This window comes from Porites lutea, chromosome 7, assembly GCF_958299795.1.
Source record: "Porites lutea chromosome 7, jaPorLute2.1, whole genome shotgun sequence".
NCBI lineage: Eukaryota > Metazoa > Cnidaria > Anthozoa > Scleractinia > Poritidae > Porites > Porites lutea.
In genome coordinates, this window is record NC_133207.1 from 27,789,010 (window position 1) to 27,812,485 (window position 23,476).

Below are 23,476 nucleotides of genomic sequence, written 5' to 3' on the forward strand. Positions count from 1 at the left end.
CGCCTAGTAGGTGCAACGTGAATGAAAACCGTCGAAGGTCGACCGTAAAAGACGAAGGGCGACAGAGATGCCATTCCCCTTCTTGCGAGAAGACAAAGTTTCTCCAAGCATGCCAAGAACCTTGCCGGATCGTGATTGCTCAATTCTAGACAGTAGATGTCGGTCGTGTCAACTTCTAGAGGCTGCAACGACGTTCTCACCAACCGAGGACGCCAAGTCAATGCCACAATCGATCCAGGTGGAAAGGGAACGAGATCCACGCATCGGACACTGGCCTCGCCATCGTATTGGTAACATATCCCGTGGACTAAAACGTGGCAAGATCCATCCGACCACTTCACTGGAGCGAGACAGATCCCTTCGTTCCGACGTACGATCCACTGACTCGCATGTCGTGCAATCACGTTGGTACCAGATGCACGATTGATCAACAGTGGTGAGTCTAATTCGATCACATCCATGCTTTCGTTTCGAGGGGGTCCATTCGCCCACGGCTTGCCTCCTGTATCTTGGGTACCTCTCTCCCATTGCACCGGCGTTTTCACCGTAGAATTGTGACACCACACGACCATTGGAGGTGAGATGTCGTCGTCTGCAAAACAAACGTCTAGACATTCAGAGTGGCGGCCGCACGTTGCCGTGACGTTAACACCTCTGTAACGAGCACCATCTTTCCCGAAACAGAACGGCCACCGTCCGTCCCCGGGAATGCTGTCGACGGAAGGCCAGTATCGCAATGGGATGCGACGACCGTCTACGATTATTGTCCCCGCCACGATGGCATGGGACACATCGCTTGCATAACATCGCCGATTGGATGATGCACAGACGAGTTTTGGTAGTGGGTAGGTTTGATCAAATGTCACTGATTGTCTTCGATCCACCGTTTGATCGAAGTCGACGCATTGTATTCCCCAATGGGTCGTAGGTCCTTGAAAGTACACTCTGAGAAACGATACGGTCAATAATGTGGTGGCACTCATGACCGCATTCGTCGCTTGTTGAAGTCGCCGATAATAAAGGGGTTAATTTTTTGGTTTACATGTTGGTTATCTTTGTCGTTTATTTTTCTTTTTTTTTTCTCCTTCTCTACGGGCCGAGGAAGGTATCATAGCCTTCTTTTGTTTTCTTCGTTAGTGAAAGATGCACTTGAAGTGATGCTCTAAGGTGCATCTAATTTTATCAGATTCTCCTTGGAAAGTCACACCTTGTAGGGACATGCCGTGAACGAACACCTCTCGAATCCATGTCATGAGTGCAAAGCCTCTGTCGATGTGGCAAGTGACCCCCTGTGGTGCTCTGATGACCCCGATAAGTAGCAACCCTTTGGACTGGGGATTGTCCTCTTCCTCGGCCGACAGGGGATCCACAACGACCCACGAATCTCGCTGTCCGACCAAAAGTATGCAATCTTCTCGGTCGCCGTGGTTGTGGTCGAGTCTCGCGAGTTGCACATATGTGCGGTTTTCTTCCATCCGGTCGATCGTCTGATCCCTTAAAACATGCACCAATCCCGGCACTAGCATTGCCGCTTTGTCGAGTTGTTCTTCGACCCAGAACGTTGGTGCAGAGATGGGTACCTCATCCTCAAACTCGCACCAAAGGCTTTGTCGAGGAACCCACGCTCGTGGACTCGAGGCTACCACTGGCACATCGACGGGTATCCCTTGCCTTGCTTGCACCAAGGTCGGTAATAGTGTTTGAATGAGCATGGTTCTGTCAAAGGTCTGAAAAACTGAATCCGCGAATCGAACGACGATGGCCGTAGAATCGTTGACGGGAAGATCGCGTTCTGTGAAGATCAGCCGCTGCCTTTGTTGCGCATCAGAACTGCGCCAACGGAATGTCACAGCCATTGCAAGTTCCAACACGAGCTCGCAGTATCTTTGCAAGACGGCGCCTTCGTAGGCAATGTCGTCACCGTCTAAGAGAACCAGCTCACACACGATGGCCAATCGAAAGGCGTCATCGTTACCGTGCCTTTTGGCTTGCAATGCGATACGCTGTAGATTATCCAACCCTCGCAAAGCTTTGTTGCGCTGTCTTCGTCGTTCAAGACTGCCACCTCCCCAGTGAACTACAAATGCTAGAGTCTCTCGCAGGATAAATTTTAAGTCTTCCTGGTAGACGAATCTTTTTCGAGGATCGATTAAATTGTCAAGTAAACCCAGGTTACACGTTTTGTTATTCCCTTCCAACTCGCCCAGTGCCAACACCCATCGCTTGGCACCATGATACGACGGTTTGACGGAGGGAAAGCGTTCCTTCCATTCGGCCAAGTTTACTATCGGAAACCGAGACACGGGCGACACCGGTGGTGTTTCATTGTCAATGGAAACGTCGTCGCTAAGCGAAGGAGGTAAATCTTGGGGGTAAATGAACTCGATCTTATCCCTCAATTCGGTCAAGGTCACCTCGGCATTCTCGATCTGATCTAAGATATCGGCTAGCTGACTTCTGTATTGTTCCACTTTATCGTCGAGAACTAACAGTTCCAACTCCCGATTCGCTATCTGTTCTCCCAGATGTTGTAACTTCTGATCGAGCTCAGATTTTCCTGGCTGCCATTCTGGTGACGACGAAGGTAACCCTGGAATGTCGTCCTCTTGAAATTCCGGCTCCGCGATACGATCGGCCTCGCGTATTCTTTGCTCTAAGGTCGCGACTTGATGTTTCAATTCTAAAACGAGATCATCCTTGAAGCTACGATGCCGTTCGCATTCCTCCAAACGCACCTTTAGCTGTTCGTTGACAGCTTCCAGTCGATCCCGCTCCGTTCGGGTTTGTTCCAGATGGTTTAACCGAGCGTTTAAATCTAGCAGTTCGCGCTTTAACTGATCGCGTTCCAGGCGCAGTTTTACCGCTTCTCCAGGAGCTGCTTCGGCCAGTTGTCCATTAAAAGTTTCTACTTGCCCTTGCCACTGAGCTCGTTCCCGTTCTACTTCTTCTTGGAAACGACTGTATTCCACTGTCGTTCGATCAAGTTTTTGTTGCATCAATTCCAAACGTTCCTGACATTGTATCACCTCTTGTCGCAGCGCTGTCTCTCGAGCCTCACTGTCTGTTCTTGCAGTCACCTCCGTTACATCTCGATCTCTGGAGGCCTGTTCGAGTTCGCGTATTCGCTGCTTCAGAGCCTTGATTTGTTCCTCCACCAGCGCAGAAGCCGTATTGACTTCGGTCAATTGCCGTTCCCATTCAACCTCGCTCTGGGCTAACTTTTGCTCTACCAGACGTTTTTGCACCGTGATACTATTGAGATCCCTGGTTGCATTTTCTAGCAGTGCGCGACACTTGTCGAGGTCCTGTCGCTCTTCGTGGTCGCGAGTTGCTTCCCGTAACCTCTCCAACTGTTGTGTTCCTAGCTGATTGAGCTGTTCTCTCAAATTGTGGATTTCCCGTTGCCTACTGGCTTTCTCGCGCTCGTAGTCGAGCTGTGCTTTATCAAGAGACTCCTGTAAAAGGTCGCTGCGACGTCGCAATGATAGCACTTCTTCCGAATACGCCTTTTCTAATTGTGAAAGCGCCCTAAATTTTGCCTGCGCCAATCGGATCAGGTCCAATGGCGGAGTTGCCACTGTGACTTCCGCTATTTCTTGCAATCCTCGCTGCATCGCCATTTTCTCGTCATTCGTTCGAGTGACACGATCGATGACTTCTTGGCTGGAAACTTCAGCCTCTTCTCTCGTTCCTGTGATTCTGGCCACCTCCCAAAGGGCACGGGTCGCATCCTCGGCTCTTTCTTCTACTTCCGAAACACGAGCCTGGGCCAAACGAACCAGCTGTGACAAAGACGTGCTTGCGACGGTGCTCTCTTCGCTAGTCGCACCTGGTCTGTTCACCAGGGCCACAAGACCACGATGTGTCTCTGTTGCTTCTCGGAATTGGTCGTCGATCTTTGATATCACTTTTCCAACTACTTCACTGATAAGAGTGGTATCCCCATTTTCCACCCTTAACCGGTCGGCAAGTCTACGGATTGCACCGATTGCCTCATCTCTGTGGTCTCTTTGCTGTTTTACGGTCGTAGTCACTTGTTTTATTTGATCGGAAAGCATCGACGAAGTGGCCGGGGCATTTTCGTCGATCAGTCCGACTACCTGACGTAACTCCAGAATTGACGATTGCAATTGTTCGTAGACTCGTTGGGTTTCATTCGCTTCTATCCGCGCCTCTTGCAAGGCCGTCTCGAGTTGTTGACGAGCTTCTTCTGCCCTCAAAAGTTCTCTGTCCTTCTCTTGCGCTTGAACCTGTTGACCTTCTCTATCCGCGGCAACGGTGCGTTCCAGGGCAGCCGTTCGAGTCAGCGTATTTCGAAGACTGTCCTCTAGATCGTTGTTACGCCTCGACAGTTCTTCCAACGTGCTCCTGGCTCTTTCCATCTCCATTTCTCTTGTCTGTTGGAGTTCTTCCAGACGACCCTGCAGTCGGTTTTTCTCTTCATTGGAAACCTTGACTTGCAACTCCAGCGCTTGTTTGTTTTCCATGAGTTGACCAACAGTGGCGCCCATCTCGGTGATCGTTGCATCGCGTCTGGATTCTTCTTCTGTCATTTGCATCACTCTAGCCTGCAATCGATCTCGTTCGGCCACCGCCGCTTGATTCTGTTGGCGGGTCGCATGCAGCTCGTGTACCACAGAGTCCAACTCGGTTCTCGTTCTGTCCACGGCCTCGGTGAGTTCTCTTGCTTCTCGTCGCATAGTTTGGCAATCTTGCGACTTTGCATTCAGTTCCTGATTCAGATGTTTCATGGTTTCGGCGCTTTCTCTTTGTATCGTATCCACGTACTGTGTGGTCTCCGCGGCACGAGCATACAAGGCGTTGAGTTGCAATTTCAGCTCTTTTTCGACTTTTGATTGTGATTCCAAGTCCCTTTGAAGCTGCTCTACATCGCGGTCGTGCTTTTCTCTTTCGGTCTCGATCGTCTCGTTTAGCCTAGCTATGTCTTTGTTTTTCGCAACTAGCGCTGCACTGGCATGTCCCAGTTCGGAATGAGCCTGAGTCAGTTTCAAGACCAGATCCTCTTCACCGGCGCGATGAGAGGACATTTGCTGGCTTAAAGTTTCATTGTCATTCATCAATGAAGCGACCGTTGATCCTTCCCGAATGATCATTTCGTCTTCGGTCGTCGATGCCGATGCATTGGCTGCCCACTGTTCCGTCATCTCTGCAGAAAGTTGCAATATCACCGAATCCATGGGATCTTCCATTCTTTCCTCGTCTGAGAGCGGCAAAAGAGGTGCGTCTGGTAACACATCGGACCTGACAGATGGAGCACGATCCAACCTACCTACGGCCGACCTGGTTCTTTGTGCCATGCTGAAACCACTCAAAACTGAAGGCGCATATTCTGATTCTTTCTCGTCCATCAAATTGAGCGTTCGTTCTGCGGGAATCATGACGGGTCCCGAGTCTCTTGAGCGCTCTGTGATGGCGTCGGCAACAGGTACCAAGAATGACCGGTCACTGGCTATCGATGGTGCTCCTCGGGACCAAGGTTTTGAGAGCCCTCCCAGGGAGGACGGTGCATACGTGGATGTAGAATCTTCGTCAAACGCCAGTGGCGTCTGCTCTCCTGAGACTGGTACAAGCCCGAACACCCGTTCAGTGATATTCATTCGCTGCCTTTCTTGGATTGCCCTATCGATTGCCTGATCGTTGTCTCGGTCACCCTCTTCTTCCTCCATTTTACTTGCTTCTTCCTCTTCCTCTTCTTCTTCTTCTTCTTGTTCTTCCTCTTGCTCATTTTCTTCGTAATCACCAAAGTCTAAATCTCGATCAGCGTTCAATGATCCACCCAGTGTCGAGGGGTGGTAGGTTGATGCTCCATCATTCGATGGCACTTCCATTCGGTCAACTACCGCCGGATGCATGTTGACATTTCCTCCCCAAACATATTCGCGATGACGTGCCACTAGCTTGTTTGTTTCTCCAGCAGCGCGCGACGCGTCTACCGAACGTTTCATTTCCTGCATGATTCGATGGTGGAGTTGCTCCAAAGCCGCAACGTGTGTTTCTTCCGTTCCAAGATCAGGTCTCAGAGACATGCGCGCCATCAATCGAAATGGTCCGATCAATTCTATTCCAACATATTCATCCAATTCATTGGATGTCTCTGCACTCTGGGTCGTTACGGTTTCCATTGTGTGGACGAAGGATCTACCGATTGCCTGAATCTCTGATCCCGCATCATTTGGCAACATGGGTTCCACTTGTTGTTTGACTAAAGTGAGCGTTGTCTGGATGGATCGATCAAGGGCATTGCGAGTATCTTCCCCGTTCAAGAGATGGTCGATAGACAGACGAAGCTCGTCATCCGATACATTCTCCAGTATCCTCACAAGCGATTCGTTGTTGGTGTGAACACCCAGTTCCCTCAAAGTGCACCTCGTCTCGTTCGCCAGGTGAGGGTTCTCGGAATGAGACGTCCACATTTCTCCAACGAATCGACACCAGGCCAACGCAACGGCCACGATGAACCAGGGAACGGTGGCTGGTCCCTCATCGTAGCTTTGCACATGAGCCCAGTGTCCAAAGAAATTGACAGGCAATGTCACTGGATCCGTCCTATGGCCAAACAACGCTGAGGTGATGAACGTCGAACCTCTCACGTAAGACCTAAAGGCTTCTTGGAGCCCTTCTTCATCACCGGATTCGAGTCTCAGGACCAGGCGATTAGCGTCGTTGATGAATTCACATGCACTGGTGATGGATCGTTCCTGTATCTCGTTTACTCTGTCCACGAGTCCGATTCGGCCCTCGACTAAACTTGGTCCAATGACTGTTGATGCAAAACGAAGACCACGCAGAATGAGGGACTCTCGCAGTGTGGAGTTGCTGTGATCAACAATCGTTGACGATGCGGATGAGCGTGACGCCTGACGCGCCATAATGGGATCGCACGAAATTGACTACTGTAAGACTCAGACGCACCTTACTAATACGTGTTTGTTTTATTTGTCGTAGACATCAATCATGGATGATTCTTGTTCTATTGAGCCAATCTTAGAGACGTTCGGTCGACACCTTGAATTGCTAGAAAGGAACACCAACCTAAGTGGTTCGAGCGATGCCCTTCACTTATTCAGTTATGTTTCACAGCGATACGAGGTCTTCCTTACCAGGCCACACTCGATGGAAAGTCTTCCGTCTCTCTTTCGCTACGAGCTTCCAAAAGTGGTGTGCGAGTTTATGTTACACTTTCTCCAAGCACACTTTAAAATACCCTCAACGCCCCCGCTTTCACCCAAACAATCCATCGACCACAGCGATCTGAACGATGAACCAGAGAACGAAGACGAAGAGATGGACCATTCAAAGGTCACAGATCCCGTCTACTCTTACTCCGCGGAGACGGTAGAGAAGAAAAACGAAGAGGAAACAGAAGATGAAGAGGGAAAAGAAGGAGACAATTTGCTCGACAAGTTCCTGCTACCCTACTCAACTGGTGGCGGTGATGCACACCAGCCCAATTTTTGAGCAAAACGAGGGTCGCCTGTCAAACGTTGTATTCTGGTAGCCATCTTGGAATACTGTGAGAGTGGCAAACCAAAGGCTCGTTCAAACAAGGTCTCGATCGGCAGCGGTGCTAAATTTCGGGCAGGAAGACGGGGGGCGACAATGTCGGGACCTAATTGGCGACCCTGCACCGTGATACCGAGTGCAAAAAACACTAGAGAATTAATTTCTTTCTTGTCCACTTTCACGTCCAATTCCTGAACTAGGCGCTCGCAAAGGGTTAAGAGACGACTCCGCAACAGCAGTTGAATGCCAGGCGCAAATTCCTTCAAATGGAGGGGTTCGCATCTGCCCGCTCGCTGTCGAATGAGATTGTTGTAATTTGTCCGTTTTTGTGTATCTACCAAAGCTGTGATTACGGCATTGATAGTCTGTTTCAATAAATCGTGTCTTTTTGTGTACAAATCAAAGGCGTCGTCAAACGACCGTTTCTGACTCCCAGACCGCCTCACCGAACCGCCAATAAGCCTTGCTGAGTATGCATTGTCTTCTCGCTGTCCCTTTCCGTATACAACCGCTCCCAGATCGTTCAATGTGGTCACGGAAGATATCGTCATCTGGAGAGCAGTGGTATCGGGTAAAAGTTTACGAGAAACGGCACAACACCAACTGACCTCGTTTGAGGCACCCACCATAATCTTATGACATCGCAACGAAGACTCGCCATCGGGAAGGTCAATCCATCTTTTAACCTGCTGCCAGGACTCATTGCATCTATGCACGACCATGTGTTTTAGACACGCGAACACTCCCAGCGGTTCGTGAACGCAGACGAAGTCCTTTGCAAGACATTGTTCGGATCTTGCCGCTCCAGTCACGAGCGTGCTGGTGAACACTCCAAATTTCTGTCTTGCCATCCGTAATACGTATTCGTCGTTCACCCAATCGCGATGGTTTTTGACTTGCTGTAACAGATTAACAGGGGGCGATGGACGCATAGCCTGACTCATGTCGACCGTGGCCTCGATCCACGACGATTGGGTCATCCCCGTTGATGTTGCTGCTGTGGCTGTCGCTGTCGTTGCGTTTGCGCTTGTCATGACTGTTTTTCATTGATGATCTGATCTTGCCAACTAGAAACAATAACGATAAATCAATTAAGACATAATGTGACTTTTTATTGGTCGTTTTTTTAATTTGTTGCAGAGCGGGCGAGGCCAGTCCCCTAACGTGGCTGTGATCGACGAGGCCGGTTTCAACCGGAAAGAATCCGTGGCATCGACCATGGCCTATCTCATCAATCGTCAGGTGGTCATGACCGTGTTGTGCTCCACTATGCCGAGTGGCCATTGGTTGATGCGGTTGATGCAGTTTCCGGACGTTTACAGCATTCACCAATCCATGGTGTGCGATGCATGCGCAGGTCAAACAGAAACGTGCGTTCATCGTTTCTATCTACGACCGGGACACATCGATCTCAAACCAGGTCGGAAAGGGCTCGTAGAGCGAGTCATGGAAATGTTAGTAGAGGGTTATTACCAAAGAGAGGTGATGGGTTACTCCTGTGCCGAGGGTGCAATTAAACAACCAGTGTTTCCGGCCAACCTCATCGCCCAGGTAGTCCGACACCGTCGTATGGACTTGACAGACGAGGTGCTCAACACTGTGCAAACCGTGGCAGTAGTCATCGATCCCGTCCAGGCAGCGAGTAAAACCAGTGGTATCGGGTTATGCATTTTACTGAAGACGACGCACCAATGTTTTTACGTAAGTAGCTCATTGCCTTCTTGGCAGTTTGCTTTTCCAACGGCCATTTGACTGTGTAGTTTTTTCACAAGAGCCTCAAGACGGAGATCCCGATCGTCTTGAAGGTTTTCCGACGACCAAACTCCCAGCCTTCCACACTCGTCTCCGCTCGATGCCAGGAAGCATATCGTCAGAACACATTCCTCAATTGGTGAGAAACTGGACGTTGGCGGAGTTTTGTGCGCTAGAGTGCAAATCACGCTGTCGATCAGCGGCCGAGTTAGAACGTGGGTCTCATCCAAGGGGAAAACTAAGCAAGATAATGCACAGAGCCACAGTATCCAGATTGTACCGCGCTCGGTCTTGATTGCCGAAGAATGCCACAATGCCTCCACGAGGATAGCGAATTTACGGGGTTTCCCAGCCTCACAACACACGACCGCCAGGGCATCCGTCCACGGAGAGGCGGTGTTAGAAGGAAGTGACGACCTTGCATCACTCGGAGTCAAATATTCGATGGTCTTTTGTCTTACCGTGGAATCCACGTCGTCTTCCATTAGACGCGCGAGAGGATGATCGTAGCCCAATACACACATGGCGGTCTCATGGCATTCGGCGGCGTGTCTGAGCTCGGAAGCCTTGTGTCTACGCTGTAACTCGTAAACAGCTAGCACGAGTTCTTCGACGCGATTGGCGACACAGTCGCGGTCATATTGCGTAGGATGAAAGAGTTGCACGGGATCTCTACAAAGGATCCTTGTGGCTTTTACTGCGTCTCTCGGTGGTTGCTGCATGGTCGGCAAAGCAATGATTGTTTTTTTTGTTTTTTGTTTTTTCGTTTAGGTTGTGGCACTCGATCAGTACAACGTCGAACCCCACGAGGGAGGGTACATGACGGCCATTCACCGTGACCTGATCCTCTACAATCTGAGAAATATCGAACGGTTATATCCGATTCTTAAGCGGGCCGAAATCACCATCTGGATCGAAAATAATTTGACACAGGATCTGTGCCGAGCGCTAGAACTGGAGATTAAGATGAAGTATGTCAACACGGGTCGCACGATCAACATGGTCAAGACACGAAGCGTAGAGGGCAGTGTCCTACCAGGGATAACAACACGTCAAAAGAAGTCCCTCGTACAACACACCTTATCGGCACTTGTCAGATGCGTATACTGGGTGGACCAATTCTCCACTATGACCGAAATCATCAAAGAACGCTATGCAATTCTCAAGACTGCAGGTGAATCGGTGGCGGAGATCGTGGCTCATCTGGATCATCCCAGGGGGCTCCAACACGACGGCATCGCCAACGTTGTCTTGCCTGATCTCAGTGAACTCGTTCCGACCCAGGAATCTATTCGGGCTACTCTAAAAGAACTGGTGACTCAGATGGATTCTTTTACCTATCACGCGGCGCGAGACTGTTACTCGGGGAAAACATCTTCTACTCGCGACGACTTGGTGATGGCGGTTATCCTGGCCATCGGCTGGCAATTTGTATCTTTGAACGTGATTGTCGACGGACGACTTCCCCTGACCGTCACCGATTCATCATAACTGTATCGTCAGCTTTCATGGCCGACAGCACATCGTCCAGCGAAGCTCGCCAAGAGATACGCCTGTACGCTACCGAGATAGGTAGCATCCTCGGATTGAATCCGTATTGTTCTCGCCTCGACGTCATCAAACGCGTGTGGGAACGCATCGATAAAGTTGGTATTCCAGATACTTGTCGTCCACCTTTGGATTTGTTCAAGGCCATAGGTCTAACGAAAAGTGGTCGCGAATTTCGAAGGCAAAAGTACAGCATCAAGGATCACGCGAAGTTTGATGAATTAGTCGCTCGTTTAAAAACGTCCCTGTCAGACGAGGGTCGAACAGAGTTGGTCGACATGGCGCGGGGCTTTGTTAGGACCGAAATGGGCAAAAACAGCGAAATGCTGGCCATCGACATCGCCGAAGCCAACCCGTGCATTGGCAAATGTAGTTCGACGCAAAAAACGTACGAGAGACTGGCATGGACATCCTCTGACGAACAAGTCGAGGTAGTTATTCTGGGGCGCATTGATTGCCTGGATGAAATAGACAGAGTTGTCGAGATCAAGACGCGTTTTGGACGAAAACCCAATGTTAGCCCCACTGAATTTGCTCAGCTGCAAACCTATCTCTTTCTCGCGCAGAAACAGCAAGGGTACGTTATCGAATTATTCGAAGGGGAAAAACTCTTCATAAATTTACCGCTCGCCTTTGACAAGCCATGGTGGATTAACGAAGTCATCCCTGCCTTGGCGTCTTTTGCAAATGACTTGATTTCTAGTATGGCGGAAAAAACGCTGGTCTCTTCATCCGATGACGAGTTTCACTAGTCCCTCGATGTGTAAAAGACAATAAAACAGCCATTTCAATACACTTTGCAAGTGATATCGATTGTTTTCTCCGGTCTAGTATGGTTTATTATACCATATTATACTGTGTTATATTATATTATATTATATTATATTATTATATATATATATATATACATATATATATATATATATATATATATATATATGTATGTATGTATGTATGTATATATATATATATATGTATGTATGTATGTATAATGGAAATTAAACCTTAATCAAAAAATTTGAACGCGAACAAGCATAGTATTATTTTTTACATGCCGAGGTTCACGAATATGGTCAATGGGGGCAAACTCGACGTAGCCATACCCTTTAGAGTTACGACGATCAGTGGGCCTCTGGAAAGCAATAAGGTCGTCTTCAACGACCAAAGTTTCACTTATATGACAATGAAGCTTCGACTGGTCCAAGATGGAGAGGTTGATTTTTTTCCCGAAGAATGGCCATTCCAAAATGTCGTCATAATCCCCTTGCATCATGTGGACAAATAAGGCAATATGTTTCCCCAAGCCACTATCCACACCGTTCAAGTTCATCCTCAGACACATCTTATAGCCGTACAAACTGGTGTAAAAAGGAGGGCTATACATGGCTGACATCGTATTGGCGATTGCGTCTTGTCGACGCTGTCGGTAATTTTCTACCCTCCAAATGTACGTTCCGTTACAGACACGGCCTTCGAATTCCAGTAATTTTGTCTCAAGTTGCCAAACAACTGCATCGAGGTCTAGCAGGGGTCTTTGGCGCCTCGAGCTGGGCCCGTTCAGGGCGTATTCCCGGTTTTCGACTTCGCCAGAAACAAAACTGATCCTACGCTTCAGCTCGTTACTTTCTTTCAATTGTTGATGACGCGGTGCCATTGGGTCGCATGAATAGGCTACGTTGTTGGCCCTCGCAACGCAACTCACGTTTTCTGGCAAATTGTACCGTGATTCAGTTCCCAAATTCTGGGTTGCTATGAAAGCACCAAACGTCTTTGCTAAGTCCATGACGTGACTTCCGAGTTGATCATCGACATGCTTTTCCACAGTGGCTCGTTTTCCCTCGAATGTGCAACCCACTACGCTGAAAGCACATTTGATTTCCATTTCGGGACACTCGTTGTCCAAGTGATGTTCCATCAATTTTCGCACAATGTTTTGTCGTCCACATTGTCCACACGACACCGGAAAATTTGGACACGTTCGAAAATGATTCTCAAGGCCATTCCAGTGTACCTCTTTGTCACAGTGCTCGCATGGTGTGGTTCTGTTAGGACACTCGGTTTCCAAGTGTTGTTTCGCGTTTTTACGCTGTAACTGTTTTCCACAATTCTTGGGACAACATATGTCGACAAAAGCACAGACTTTCATATGATCATCTATCGTCTTAAGGGGTCCCTTCCACGTACACCCATGTTCCTTTTTCATTCGGCAGAAAACGTCATGGCACAATATTTCTCGCTTAGCAAAATTGTCGGGATAGAGCGAGTTCTCGTCCAACCTTTCGTTATCCACGGGACACGAGTGGCTAACAGATCTGAAGCTCCATAATATACAGTCTCTACAGAACCTGTGCCCACACGACGTCTGCATCGGTTCTCGCAGCCCCGAAAGACAGATCGGACATTCGTGGTTTGCCTCCAGTGGTGGATCGAAATATTCGTCATATCCAGAGGGTGCTGACGCCTGGCTTAAGTACATTCCTGTATGCTTCGAGAGATATATGGGGTTAGATCGAGCCCGTGAGTATTCCGAGTAGTCAATCTATCACACACTAACAATAAAAAAAAATCAAGGCAACAATAGACATTATGAGGTTCGTAAATGTGGCAGTTACCGACGTAGCTGCACTTCTTCAACTGAACGTTTTTGATTCTAGACGGGCTGCGCTTGAGAGAATTCGACGTAGAGGAGGAGTCCGTTGGCGCCCTGGAAAATCCTCGTCGCATGGAAGGTTCGACGAATTTGCTGCTTTGCGTTGTCTTCCCGCGTCAAGACGTTTTGTCGAAAGACTCCAGAGCTGCCCAAAGAAGTTTACGGATGGAAAGAAGGGTGAGGATTTGCTGACATCATCGGAGGGTGCCATCGAAGCCGATGCCAGAGGCATGAACGTGAATTTCACGAAGCGGATTATTTCTTCCTTCGTTGACACCGAACTAGGGAAAGCAATGGAGAATGAGGTGATCGACCAATTAGAGGCAAAGTTTGCCTACAAATTTCGCGAAAGACAGCGATGCTACCAACGAGCGTGGACTCACCCGAAAAACAAGTCTTTAAGGGTGCACTTGATCGGTCGAGTCGATGCCAGCTTCCGCGATCTGAAGGGGAGGACGTGCATTTTGGAGATCAAGCATCGCCGGCATGGTTTTCGAGCCGTTGGTCGTCACGAGATCATTCAGCTCAAGACCTATTTGACCTTGGCCAAATGCGACCGCGGAGTCCTACTGCAAAGCTACGCAGGTGGAATCCGCAAGAAAATCATAAGACGCAACGACGGTTGGTTTTATGCCCAAGTGAAACCAGCTATTGAACTAGCAGCAGTACAAATAGCTCGTGAAACCGACAAGAGCAAAAAACGGCGAAGATCGAAAAACCCGAACGCACGAAAATCATGCCGGTCGAAAGGCAGAGGTTGATATTCTTTGCTTACTTTTATTCCCGATCGTACAGAGACTTTGTGTTGGCGGCCAGTCGAAACTTGACGTGTTCCACATTCCGTCCCGAATCTATGCTTAAAGTGTGGGAAGACGGATTCTTGCAATTTACTGCGTCCAAGACCGGCACCTGTAAAAGATTGGATCTACCCCCGATGGAGACCGTCGTGGATGCTACTACGAGTGAAGAGCAAGGCTTCTATGATCTGAAAGACCTACCTGCAGAAAAACTCTTAATCCTCTTTGCTCAGCTAATCGAATCGGGCAAAGATTGGCGCATAAAGAAAGACGGTCGAGATCGGTCCGACGGATGGTCGAACCCTTGCATCGAGTTGTTGACGACGCGACTAAAGACCGGGCGATGGACCGCGAGCGAGAAGATTCCGGAACTCCAACGGTTGATTGAGGCGGAAGTGGACGATACCTCTATGTTTGTCGCCGCATGCATTGCTCACGAGTTATGGGGTACGCACTTGTGGGAGGTCAGAATAACCGTCCTCGTGGATACGGTTATTGGACGTGGTATGACCGTCGATACGAAACAACGCGTCGACGAAGTCCTGTTGAAGCTTCAAGCCATGCGTCCGAGGCGAGAACTCATGGCAGCTTTTGCGGAACCCGCTCCGTTCGCCTTAAATTACCCCAACAAAGGAGTGCTGCAGTTTTCCACCCCACTACTGCGCGTGTTACCCATCGGCCCAGTCGTCTCCGGATCTCGTGAGCATTGTCGTCTGATGAAATTTGCACCGCTCATAAAGACGCTCTCAGAGTTGAACGACCACTACCCATCTCACGCGATGTGCCTTGACAACGTCGAGTGGTCTATGGAAGTATATCGTCTATTGGTCGAGACGATGCATTGCCGCCTTAGAGACAAGCGCGGCGTGGATCACTTGTCTTGTAATCGACCTCATCTGCGAGTCCCAGTAAACTGGAGAAGATGCTACAATAAGATGGGCATAGAATGCATCGAGAATCTGGTGGTGCACTGATATTTTTGTTTATTACCATTACTATTACACGGATGTTTGCATCACCTCTGAGAGGGATAAGCTATTGTAGGCCTTCACTCGCTGTTTGGTCACTTCTTCTAGTCCTTCCTGAACCCTCGTCTTTATTGCGTCAAGATGGCATAATGTTCTCGTGGATGTTTTGGAAGGTAGCGAGGAGGTGGTGACTTCTATGGCTTTGTCCGCCTTGACAAGGGTACAACTCAAGGCTTCTTCTTTCTCTAATAATCCAGCATTACCTCATCCATTTCTTTTGCTCTGTATTGGGGTGACGTATGAGACCAGAAACTCGTGCACCAACGCCAAAATCTACCAATACCATTTACAAGGGCTTGCCGGAGGTGCCGGACAAAGCTAATCGACAAAGAATTTCTTTCGAGTTGGTAATCACCGAGGAAATGTTGGGTACGAGTTTCGAACTCGTTCACGCCTTGCACGGAGTGCACAACGAAACCAGTCATCGAAAACGTCTGTCTAGTTTTCAGCAAGTTGTCGCGTTTTTCATCATTGCGTTATTGACCGCGTTAGTGGTACACGTCGGTGCCGCTGACCATCGCTCAGACGACGTTGGAGGAGATTCCGTGCCTGACCGCTTACGATCGATCAATCCCACACTGACACCCATTCTCGTTTGCATGTGCACGTTCGTGACAATGTCGGAATACACGTTTTGTAACCTCGTGTACATTCTCCTTCACGGTCGCGTCCATCACATGTTGACGACGTTTGCCATGATGTCGGTCAGTCTCCTCTGTAACGTCGCCGTTGAGTTTTTCATCGTCCAGAGCATGGGTAGCAACCGAGGCCTTTATTGGGGCAAGGTTTGCGGCGTCGGCATGGCCATTTACCTTCGCGACGGCATCAGCGATCTACAGAAATGGCAGACTTCCAAACGAGATTGACGGTACCGAGTTCTTTTGTTGTCGACGGTGTGGTCTATGCCAACACACTGTTAGAAACCAGACGCCAAAGAGCCGTTGCGGATCTATACCGGCTTCATCGCGATGAATTGCAGAAACAACAGGGAGGGTGCATGGTGCTCGTGTTTCCTACCGATTACACCAAGGAACTCAAAAAGTTCTCCGAGGAAGATCATCACGTGCGGCGTTGTATCGACGTTTTAATTAAAAACGGTCTAAACCCAATGGACATGTTTTTCCAAGGACTGGTTCGCCAATTTAGTGAACACTCTACGGACGACGACGACGAAACGATAGAGGCCGAATTGAAAGAGATCGATAACCTAAGGGATGATTTTGAAGCGACACTGTTACCGCACCTGGAACGCTGCATCAACCAGGCAACACTCAATTTCATCAGATACGGTTTTACGCCTCTAGGGTACAAGACGCTCGACGACAGTGGTCGAGTCGTTCCGTATGTGCCCCTTGAATTTGTCGTGGTGCGTCTCCAACCGTCGGGCAAATATCTCTGTCGAGGCATAGATCAACAGACGGACACGGGACCCTTCGAATTGTTCTTTTTTCGTCATTTGACCGACGAGGAATGTCCTAATAGTGATCTCTCCATGCTTCTACCTTTGCACAAGAAACTGAAACGTCTTCGCCACGCACACGACCGTTCGCTGATGATCGCCTCTCGGCCATACATTGTTACTTCACAGATGCCAGGGCGCAAGGAAAGCGATGATGTGATCGAGGAAGAGAAGATTGAGCGAAATAGGGCCAAACTCCGAGAACGCATGCTCCGCGACCAGATCAACCAGGGTACCTCTACGGCTATGCGACTCGCAGAGTTGGCGGCTGTCATGACGACCGAGGGTAATGCGTTTGGAGGGGCCGAAGAGTTGAGTGGCAGCGGATTCTTGGCAAGCACAGTACGGAGAACGCACCAGGAAATGGCCGATAAATTGTACCGCCTCAAGACTCGATATAATCACGACAGGCAAAGGCTTAAAGAGAAGAACGAGGCGCTGGAAGAGTTGTTACAAATGTATGCCAGCGGGAGAGGGAGCGAAACCGTGGACTTACCCGTGCGATACCAACTCCCAGAGGGCAGCAATCACGTGGGCTCTCACTTGAACGTGCGTCCGAATGCTTTGAATTACGACATGTTCGAAAGATTGTATCAGGTAGAGGTGACGAGGACGATATTGGGTGTACAATATTCCAAAGGCGTCACTGACGTGGGCACGCGACAAGGTCTTGCCCGAAGTTTGGTGGCTGCCGTAGATCCCACGGAGGAAGATTCCGTTCCCGTGAAAAGCGTCGTTCTGCAACGTTTTATTGTCCACCAGGTGTTGTCAACGTGGTTGTCTCGAGAGCAATTACCCATGGCACCTCTGCATCCGATCCAGCAATCCATGGGACTGAGTAATTTTCATCTCATGGATCGCATTCTTCGCAAGGGGCGCATGAAACTATGGTTGATGTGCAACACTGGTCATCGAGCTGTCGATATAACCATGAAATATCGCGATACCGACCCATATCGAACAGGGCAAGCTGTAATCGTACCTCAACCCGTGGTACCCGTTGCTACCGCCCAAGGAGTACTTACTGACTCGGAACACGACGGCAGCGAAGACAGCGACGATGAGTACGAGTCTTGTTCCAGCAGACAAAATAAGAGATGGCGCCTATGATCTCCAACGAATTATCGAGGGCAACGAATTGTTTCTGTTGAGAACGCTGAGCGGATCGACGTCTGGAAAAGGCAAAAAAAAGACCACGTCTGCCTTGCACGCGACCGTGATCTCCATTAAAGACTCCAAATCTCCCTCTAAGGCCACTCAGGTCTCTGCTCTGGGAGTCGAACCTAACCCCTTTTACGTGTCCGTCCTACATCCGCGAACGAATGGAGGCCTTAGATCCTGTTGTGGAAGTATGGGTCCTGCGTTTTCTTTTCGTCCCGATATACTTCGGTCATCCCTTCGAGTCTTTGTTCCTCAAACTTGTAAACCTGCGGCCTGGACAAAGGCCGTCTCGTGGTTGTGGAAAACCATGGAAAAAAATAAAGGCAAAACGTCGACAACAGGAAAATGTTGGGTCGAGACGGGCGGACTTGATTTCTGGGAATCACTTGAGAGGGAACTGGTCAATTCCCTGCACGACCAAGAGGAATCTATCGCTGACATCAGGCTAGGTCGCATGGAAGTTTTGACATGGGTGGATGACCTTTTGAGACGAAGCCGTCGCCCATCGCCCCAGCGCCGACACGTTCTCCATGCAACGCGAGTTGTCGACCCCGGCACTCTGATGCCAGTATTTGACGGCGGTTCGGACGAAGAGTATCGATTGTTGTGCGAAGTGGACCGACCTACAACAGAAGAGGAACGGGCTATTGTTCGCTGTTTCCACCTTCTTTTCAACATGGATTCTTTCTTGTTGCACGAGGCTCTCGCGGAAGTTGATCGACGAGCTTGGGAACGATTGGTGGAACTCGACATTGCGAGAAGGCATGACATGAACGGCAGACGATTCTATTTCAGTCCTTATCGCATTCTCCTCCCGTCGTTGGAGGCCATGTGCCGTCCTAGACGCACGGTGATTGACACTGGCCCCTCGCAATATAGACCCTTGGATCTGCTCGCACGCATCATGGTACGTCCCGCGAACGAATATATCATGGTCTACGATTCTACAATCACCCCCGATTCTCCGGATCGTCGTGTTTTGCTATCACATTTCGAAAGGACGCCACACGACTTAGCAACGATCGAAATGGCCTCCGGAGACACAAAAATGTCCGCCACCTTAACCCGACGCATTCGACAAGTGGCTTCGATCGTCTACCGTAAGAAAACCGACAATGCTCCGCTAGAGAGTCAAAGTATCAAGACTGTCATACTCTTGGACTTTGCTCACTGGAATCTAGGGCAGCTAGCGCGACTCTGTGCGTGTTTTTCGACGAACCGTCTTATGTCCAAGAGTTTTGCCGGTTGGGTGGCCATGAATGTGACTGATCGTGGGCTTTCCACAACTCCGGCGGAGGCTGTAGACCCCAGAGAGTGGACTAGGGACACGAGCCTCGCATCTGTATTTGCATGGTTTGACGTGGCTTTTATTGATCAATAAAACACGACTCCGTTTGACTGATTCTTTTTCATGTCTTCTACCCAAGCACTGGCCAGTAGCTCCAAGGCCTTTTGTAATGGTGTCTGAAAGGTTTGCATCTGCACCTTTGTCAGTTTCTTCTTCTTGTTTTCCTCGAATTCCAAGTGCCGTTGCGCGTATCGGATCAGCGGTGGTTGTAGCCTCTCTGTCTCGGCCAACATTTTTTCCACCATTGCCTTTTCGGACAGCTTCTTAGAAAGGTCGCATCTCATGAAAATGGACAAGAGGTTGCGAACATTCAATGCCGTTTCGTTTAAAAACGTTTGCCACCTCATGTTTGAAGTATGCGTCTCGATATTGCGATACAGCTCCACCAAGGCATTTTGATTCCCAGAGTTTTTCACAGCTTGTTCCAGTAGGGCGTCGTAAGCGTTACCGTGTCGCACTTGAACGTGTAGCGGATCCGTGTTCCTCATGGCGACTTCTTCTCTTAATCGTTCGATGGTGTCTTTGGCAGATTGCAACTCTCGTTCAACCTTTTCAATCCTTTCGGTTGCGGCGGCAAGCTCTTCCGTCTTATCCCGCAAGAGGTCGGAAAGTTCGTCCCGTTGGCCCTCCACTCGAGCCATGTCCGCCGCGTGTTGCACGGACGCATCTCGAGCAGCTCTGTCGGCAGCATCTAGACGTTCTTTCAGCACTTCAACATTTACACGTGTCTCGTTCAATTCGCGAACGGTTCGCTTGAGCTTCAGGGCCTGTGACACTGTGTTTGTGAAGTCCGAGTTTCCTATAAGCGTCTCGTCCCGTAAAGTAGTCATCATCAACATGAAACAGCTTCCTTTGGAGATTGAAAATTTTGAAGAGGCGCTCAATACCGTGGATAATAGGTACAATGAGTGGTTCAAGTCGCGCGCGCCACTCTTCCAGTTCCTCGCCCTTCTTTCTAACATGTTGAGTATTGGGTACGGTTTTCCCCTGGCAGCAGAGACCAGGCGTCATTCTGCAGCCTTATACGCTATCGCCGAAGAGCGTAACATCCGAAGGGAGTTAGGTACAGAACGGGAAAGACTGTCGCATCAAAAGCAAGCCATGACACAACTCGAGGCGGACATCAGTCGACTGGTACGAGCCAACGACGGAAGGATAGAGCAATGGAGAGCAAAAGTCGAGAGCGAGTCTACGGATCAATGTCCACGGTTACCCGCGTTGCAAACATATTACGAGGACCTGATCGAGTATACGCAAAATTCCTCTGAACGCTTGATCCAAGCCATGAAAAAAGTGTCGACCACCGCCATCGACAGTGAAGAGTCTATGGTTTTCAATGACCTCGAACAACAGTCGTCGCTCGTCTGCTACATTCAAAACCGCAACCACTTGCGCGCGCAGCTGGAAAACGCTAAGAAACAACGTCTCAAAGTAGAGCGGGTCCGCAAAGAAGTACTCCACACAATGAATTTCTTGGGAAAATCAGACCCTTTAGAGACGATCCACGTCGGTCCGTTTTCGGCGTATCAGAGCAAAGAAGATACAGAATGAATATTCTTCCGCCAGACCGTTCCGATTACCTCTGCCCGTCGACGCGGGATCAATTCGACCGATATTTGTCCATCACCAATACTATCGTGCAGGCTTCACCACGTTCCCTCGATTGCCAAGATCCCGGCGACCTTCAATTCAAACGGAGACCCCGTAAGCTTCGCAAGACGGAACAACGAGCTCCTTCATCGACAATTCCAGAGAGTAACAGACTTCATGCCACTGACGATGCAAATAAAATGCGAAGGAGACGCATCCTGCATACGGCCTGTGCAACGCTGACAATTCAACCGACCAGTATCGAGGACGCGGCGTTCCTAGAAGAATTGGTTAAGGATGCCGACAAGTGTTTGGACTACGCCGAATGGTTTCAGAGATACAAGACCGCGACGATCAAGCGGTTTGTCGGTGGTGACGGAGAATGCGACGACGAAACGGTTCGCGACGTCAGGCATCTTCTAAACAATGTCTCAGTGCATTGTCATCTAGAAGCCATGGCGCCCCTATTCCGAGATGAAGCTACCGCCGATGGATGGCATGTTCCCACTTCTTTATCTGTCGTCGGGCGTCCAATGACTCGCGAGCACCTCGAACTCGCCTTGTGTTTTAAGCGACGCGGGGTGTACAATCCCATGCATTTAAGACCATGCCTCGGTTGGCACGGAGATTGCCTTGTCGTCCAAATTCACGGAAAGCGACCTTTCGAAATGCCACCCTATCGCACCTTGACCGATTATCTCGACAATAACGATCACCATAAGCACGAGGTACGATGGCACTGGGGTCAGCCCATGTGTGTCGTATGCAGGATCCAGTCTATCCACTTTCCTCTCTTGACGAGGAAAGGTTGTGAGATCAAAACTGACGACTTCTCTATGTATCACGACCTCGAATTTGTAGATGTCCTTCCCAAGTATTTGACGCGGATACCTCGCCCCTGTCGCAATGTTGAGTCCGGAGCCGACGTGCAAACCACAACCCTTGCGGTTTTAACGTTCACAGAGGCTCTACAAGTGACCGAAGAAGGCTACGACGTGAATAATGTTTGTACATCCCGCAATTGTAAGGGCCAATAAAACAGATCCAAATGAGGAAACGTACGGGTAGAATGATATGATTTTTATTCAAAAAACCATCAATTTTCTTGCTTTCTTGCTTGCTTGCTTTATATATATATATATGTTATATATATATATATATATATATATATATATATATATATATATATATATATATAACATATATATATATATATATATATATATAAATATATATATACTTATATTATACATCTGTTATATCTATTTGTATATCATATACGTATGTATGAAATCCATGATCTTTAAGGTGGAGGTCCATCCTCTTCTATTGGTCCCTGCAGACCCATTTTTCACGCGACCAGAGAGGGATTTCAATACACCCTTTACTGTTGTCATTGATTGTAAAGAAGGACTTGCCAATAGGTTCTGGGTCAAAGGCTCCGTGAACGTTTACATCGGTTTTGAGCAGCAACGCATACCCAGACTTCTTCGGTATTGTTTTAAAGGCCAAGATATCAAGCCATAGTCATATCTTATCATGTATCAAAATTGTTTGCTTTGTTTGAATTAAACATACAACGAATCCTTTGAGGACACCCGTGAGATGAGTTTGTTGTTTTATTTGTTCTTTTGGATGGATCTATATTCTTCATCTTCGAACTGTATGTACTCAAAGTCCCTCGTCGAGTCGTACCCAAAGTTTTCGGCCAATTGCGCGTTGACCTTAATCTCTTTCTCCAATCCAATGCCAGTGGCCGCTAATGTCATGGCGGAATAACACAGGCGACGAATGAAGGGTCTCCAATCGCGACCCTCTATCGGTTTGGGGGTAAGGGCCGCTCGTATCAACATTTTCATGGTTTCGAAATCGACCTCGACGAGGCACACAAAGTCCCCGCATCTCCATGGGAAACGAACCGCTTCGTCCGACCTCGTCAGGCATTCGCGTCGCATACCATGTTCCAATTCCTTGTTTATGTTCTGAATGGAAGTGATGCGACTGAAGTGCACCTTGCGTAGTTTGGGCTTTTGACTCAACAAGCGTACCATCCCTCGAGGTCCAAACGAGGACAGATCCTCGCAAAAGTCGCAGCCGTTCAACAACACAATAAAGATTGCGCACAATCGACGTTCGGCTTCCGCATTGGACCACTTGGACGTCTCACCCAGAGGACACGAAGAGAATAGGAAACTTTTCTCGACTTTTGGCAGGAGGTTATCGTTGCATATTTCTGGTTCCTCTAAAGGATCGATACTCCGCAGATCTATGCGATGAGGGACGAACAATGACCTGGTCTTTGAATCCGCGGGAATCGTGCGTACCACCACGTTCTTCTTATCTCTGAAGCCGAGTTGCTTGGCCCAGAACAACTCCGGCGAGCCTATGGCGATCATTGATACCAACACGTCAGAGTCGGTCGTCGACAACAGTGAAGGACCGTTTAGGCGGTTGGTGGCAAACCGACCCAAACGGATCATCATGGCGTCCGCTTCCAGGTCCACGTTTCCACTGAAATAATCTCTCAAAGGACGTGCGCTCTCGGGTCTATTGCCGGCGATACGAAACCAGCGGTTACTTGAATCGGTACTGGAGTTCCATCCTCTTGCCACGAACACA

At 49.0% G+C, this 23,476-nt stretch overlaps 2 protein-coding genes across 2 annotated transcripts in view; both read right to left on the bottom strand.

Moving 5' to 3' along the window:
* The window catches only part of LOC140944712 (lactadherin-like), a 228,011-nt gene that overhangs the window by 77,142 nt on the left and 127,393 nt on the right, over positions 1-23,476 (bottom strand). The gene's annotated exons all lie outside the window — the stretch shown is intronic.
* LOC140944716 (TNF receptor-associated factor 6-like) lies at positions 11,834-13,300 on the bottom strand. Its single transcript, XM_073393836.1, has one exon. The coding sequence runs from the start codon at positions 13,298-13,300 to the stop codon at positions 11,834-11,836; it is 1,467 nt and encodes a 488-aa protein (XP_073249937.1).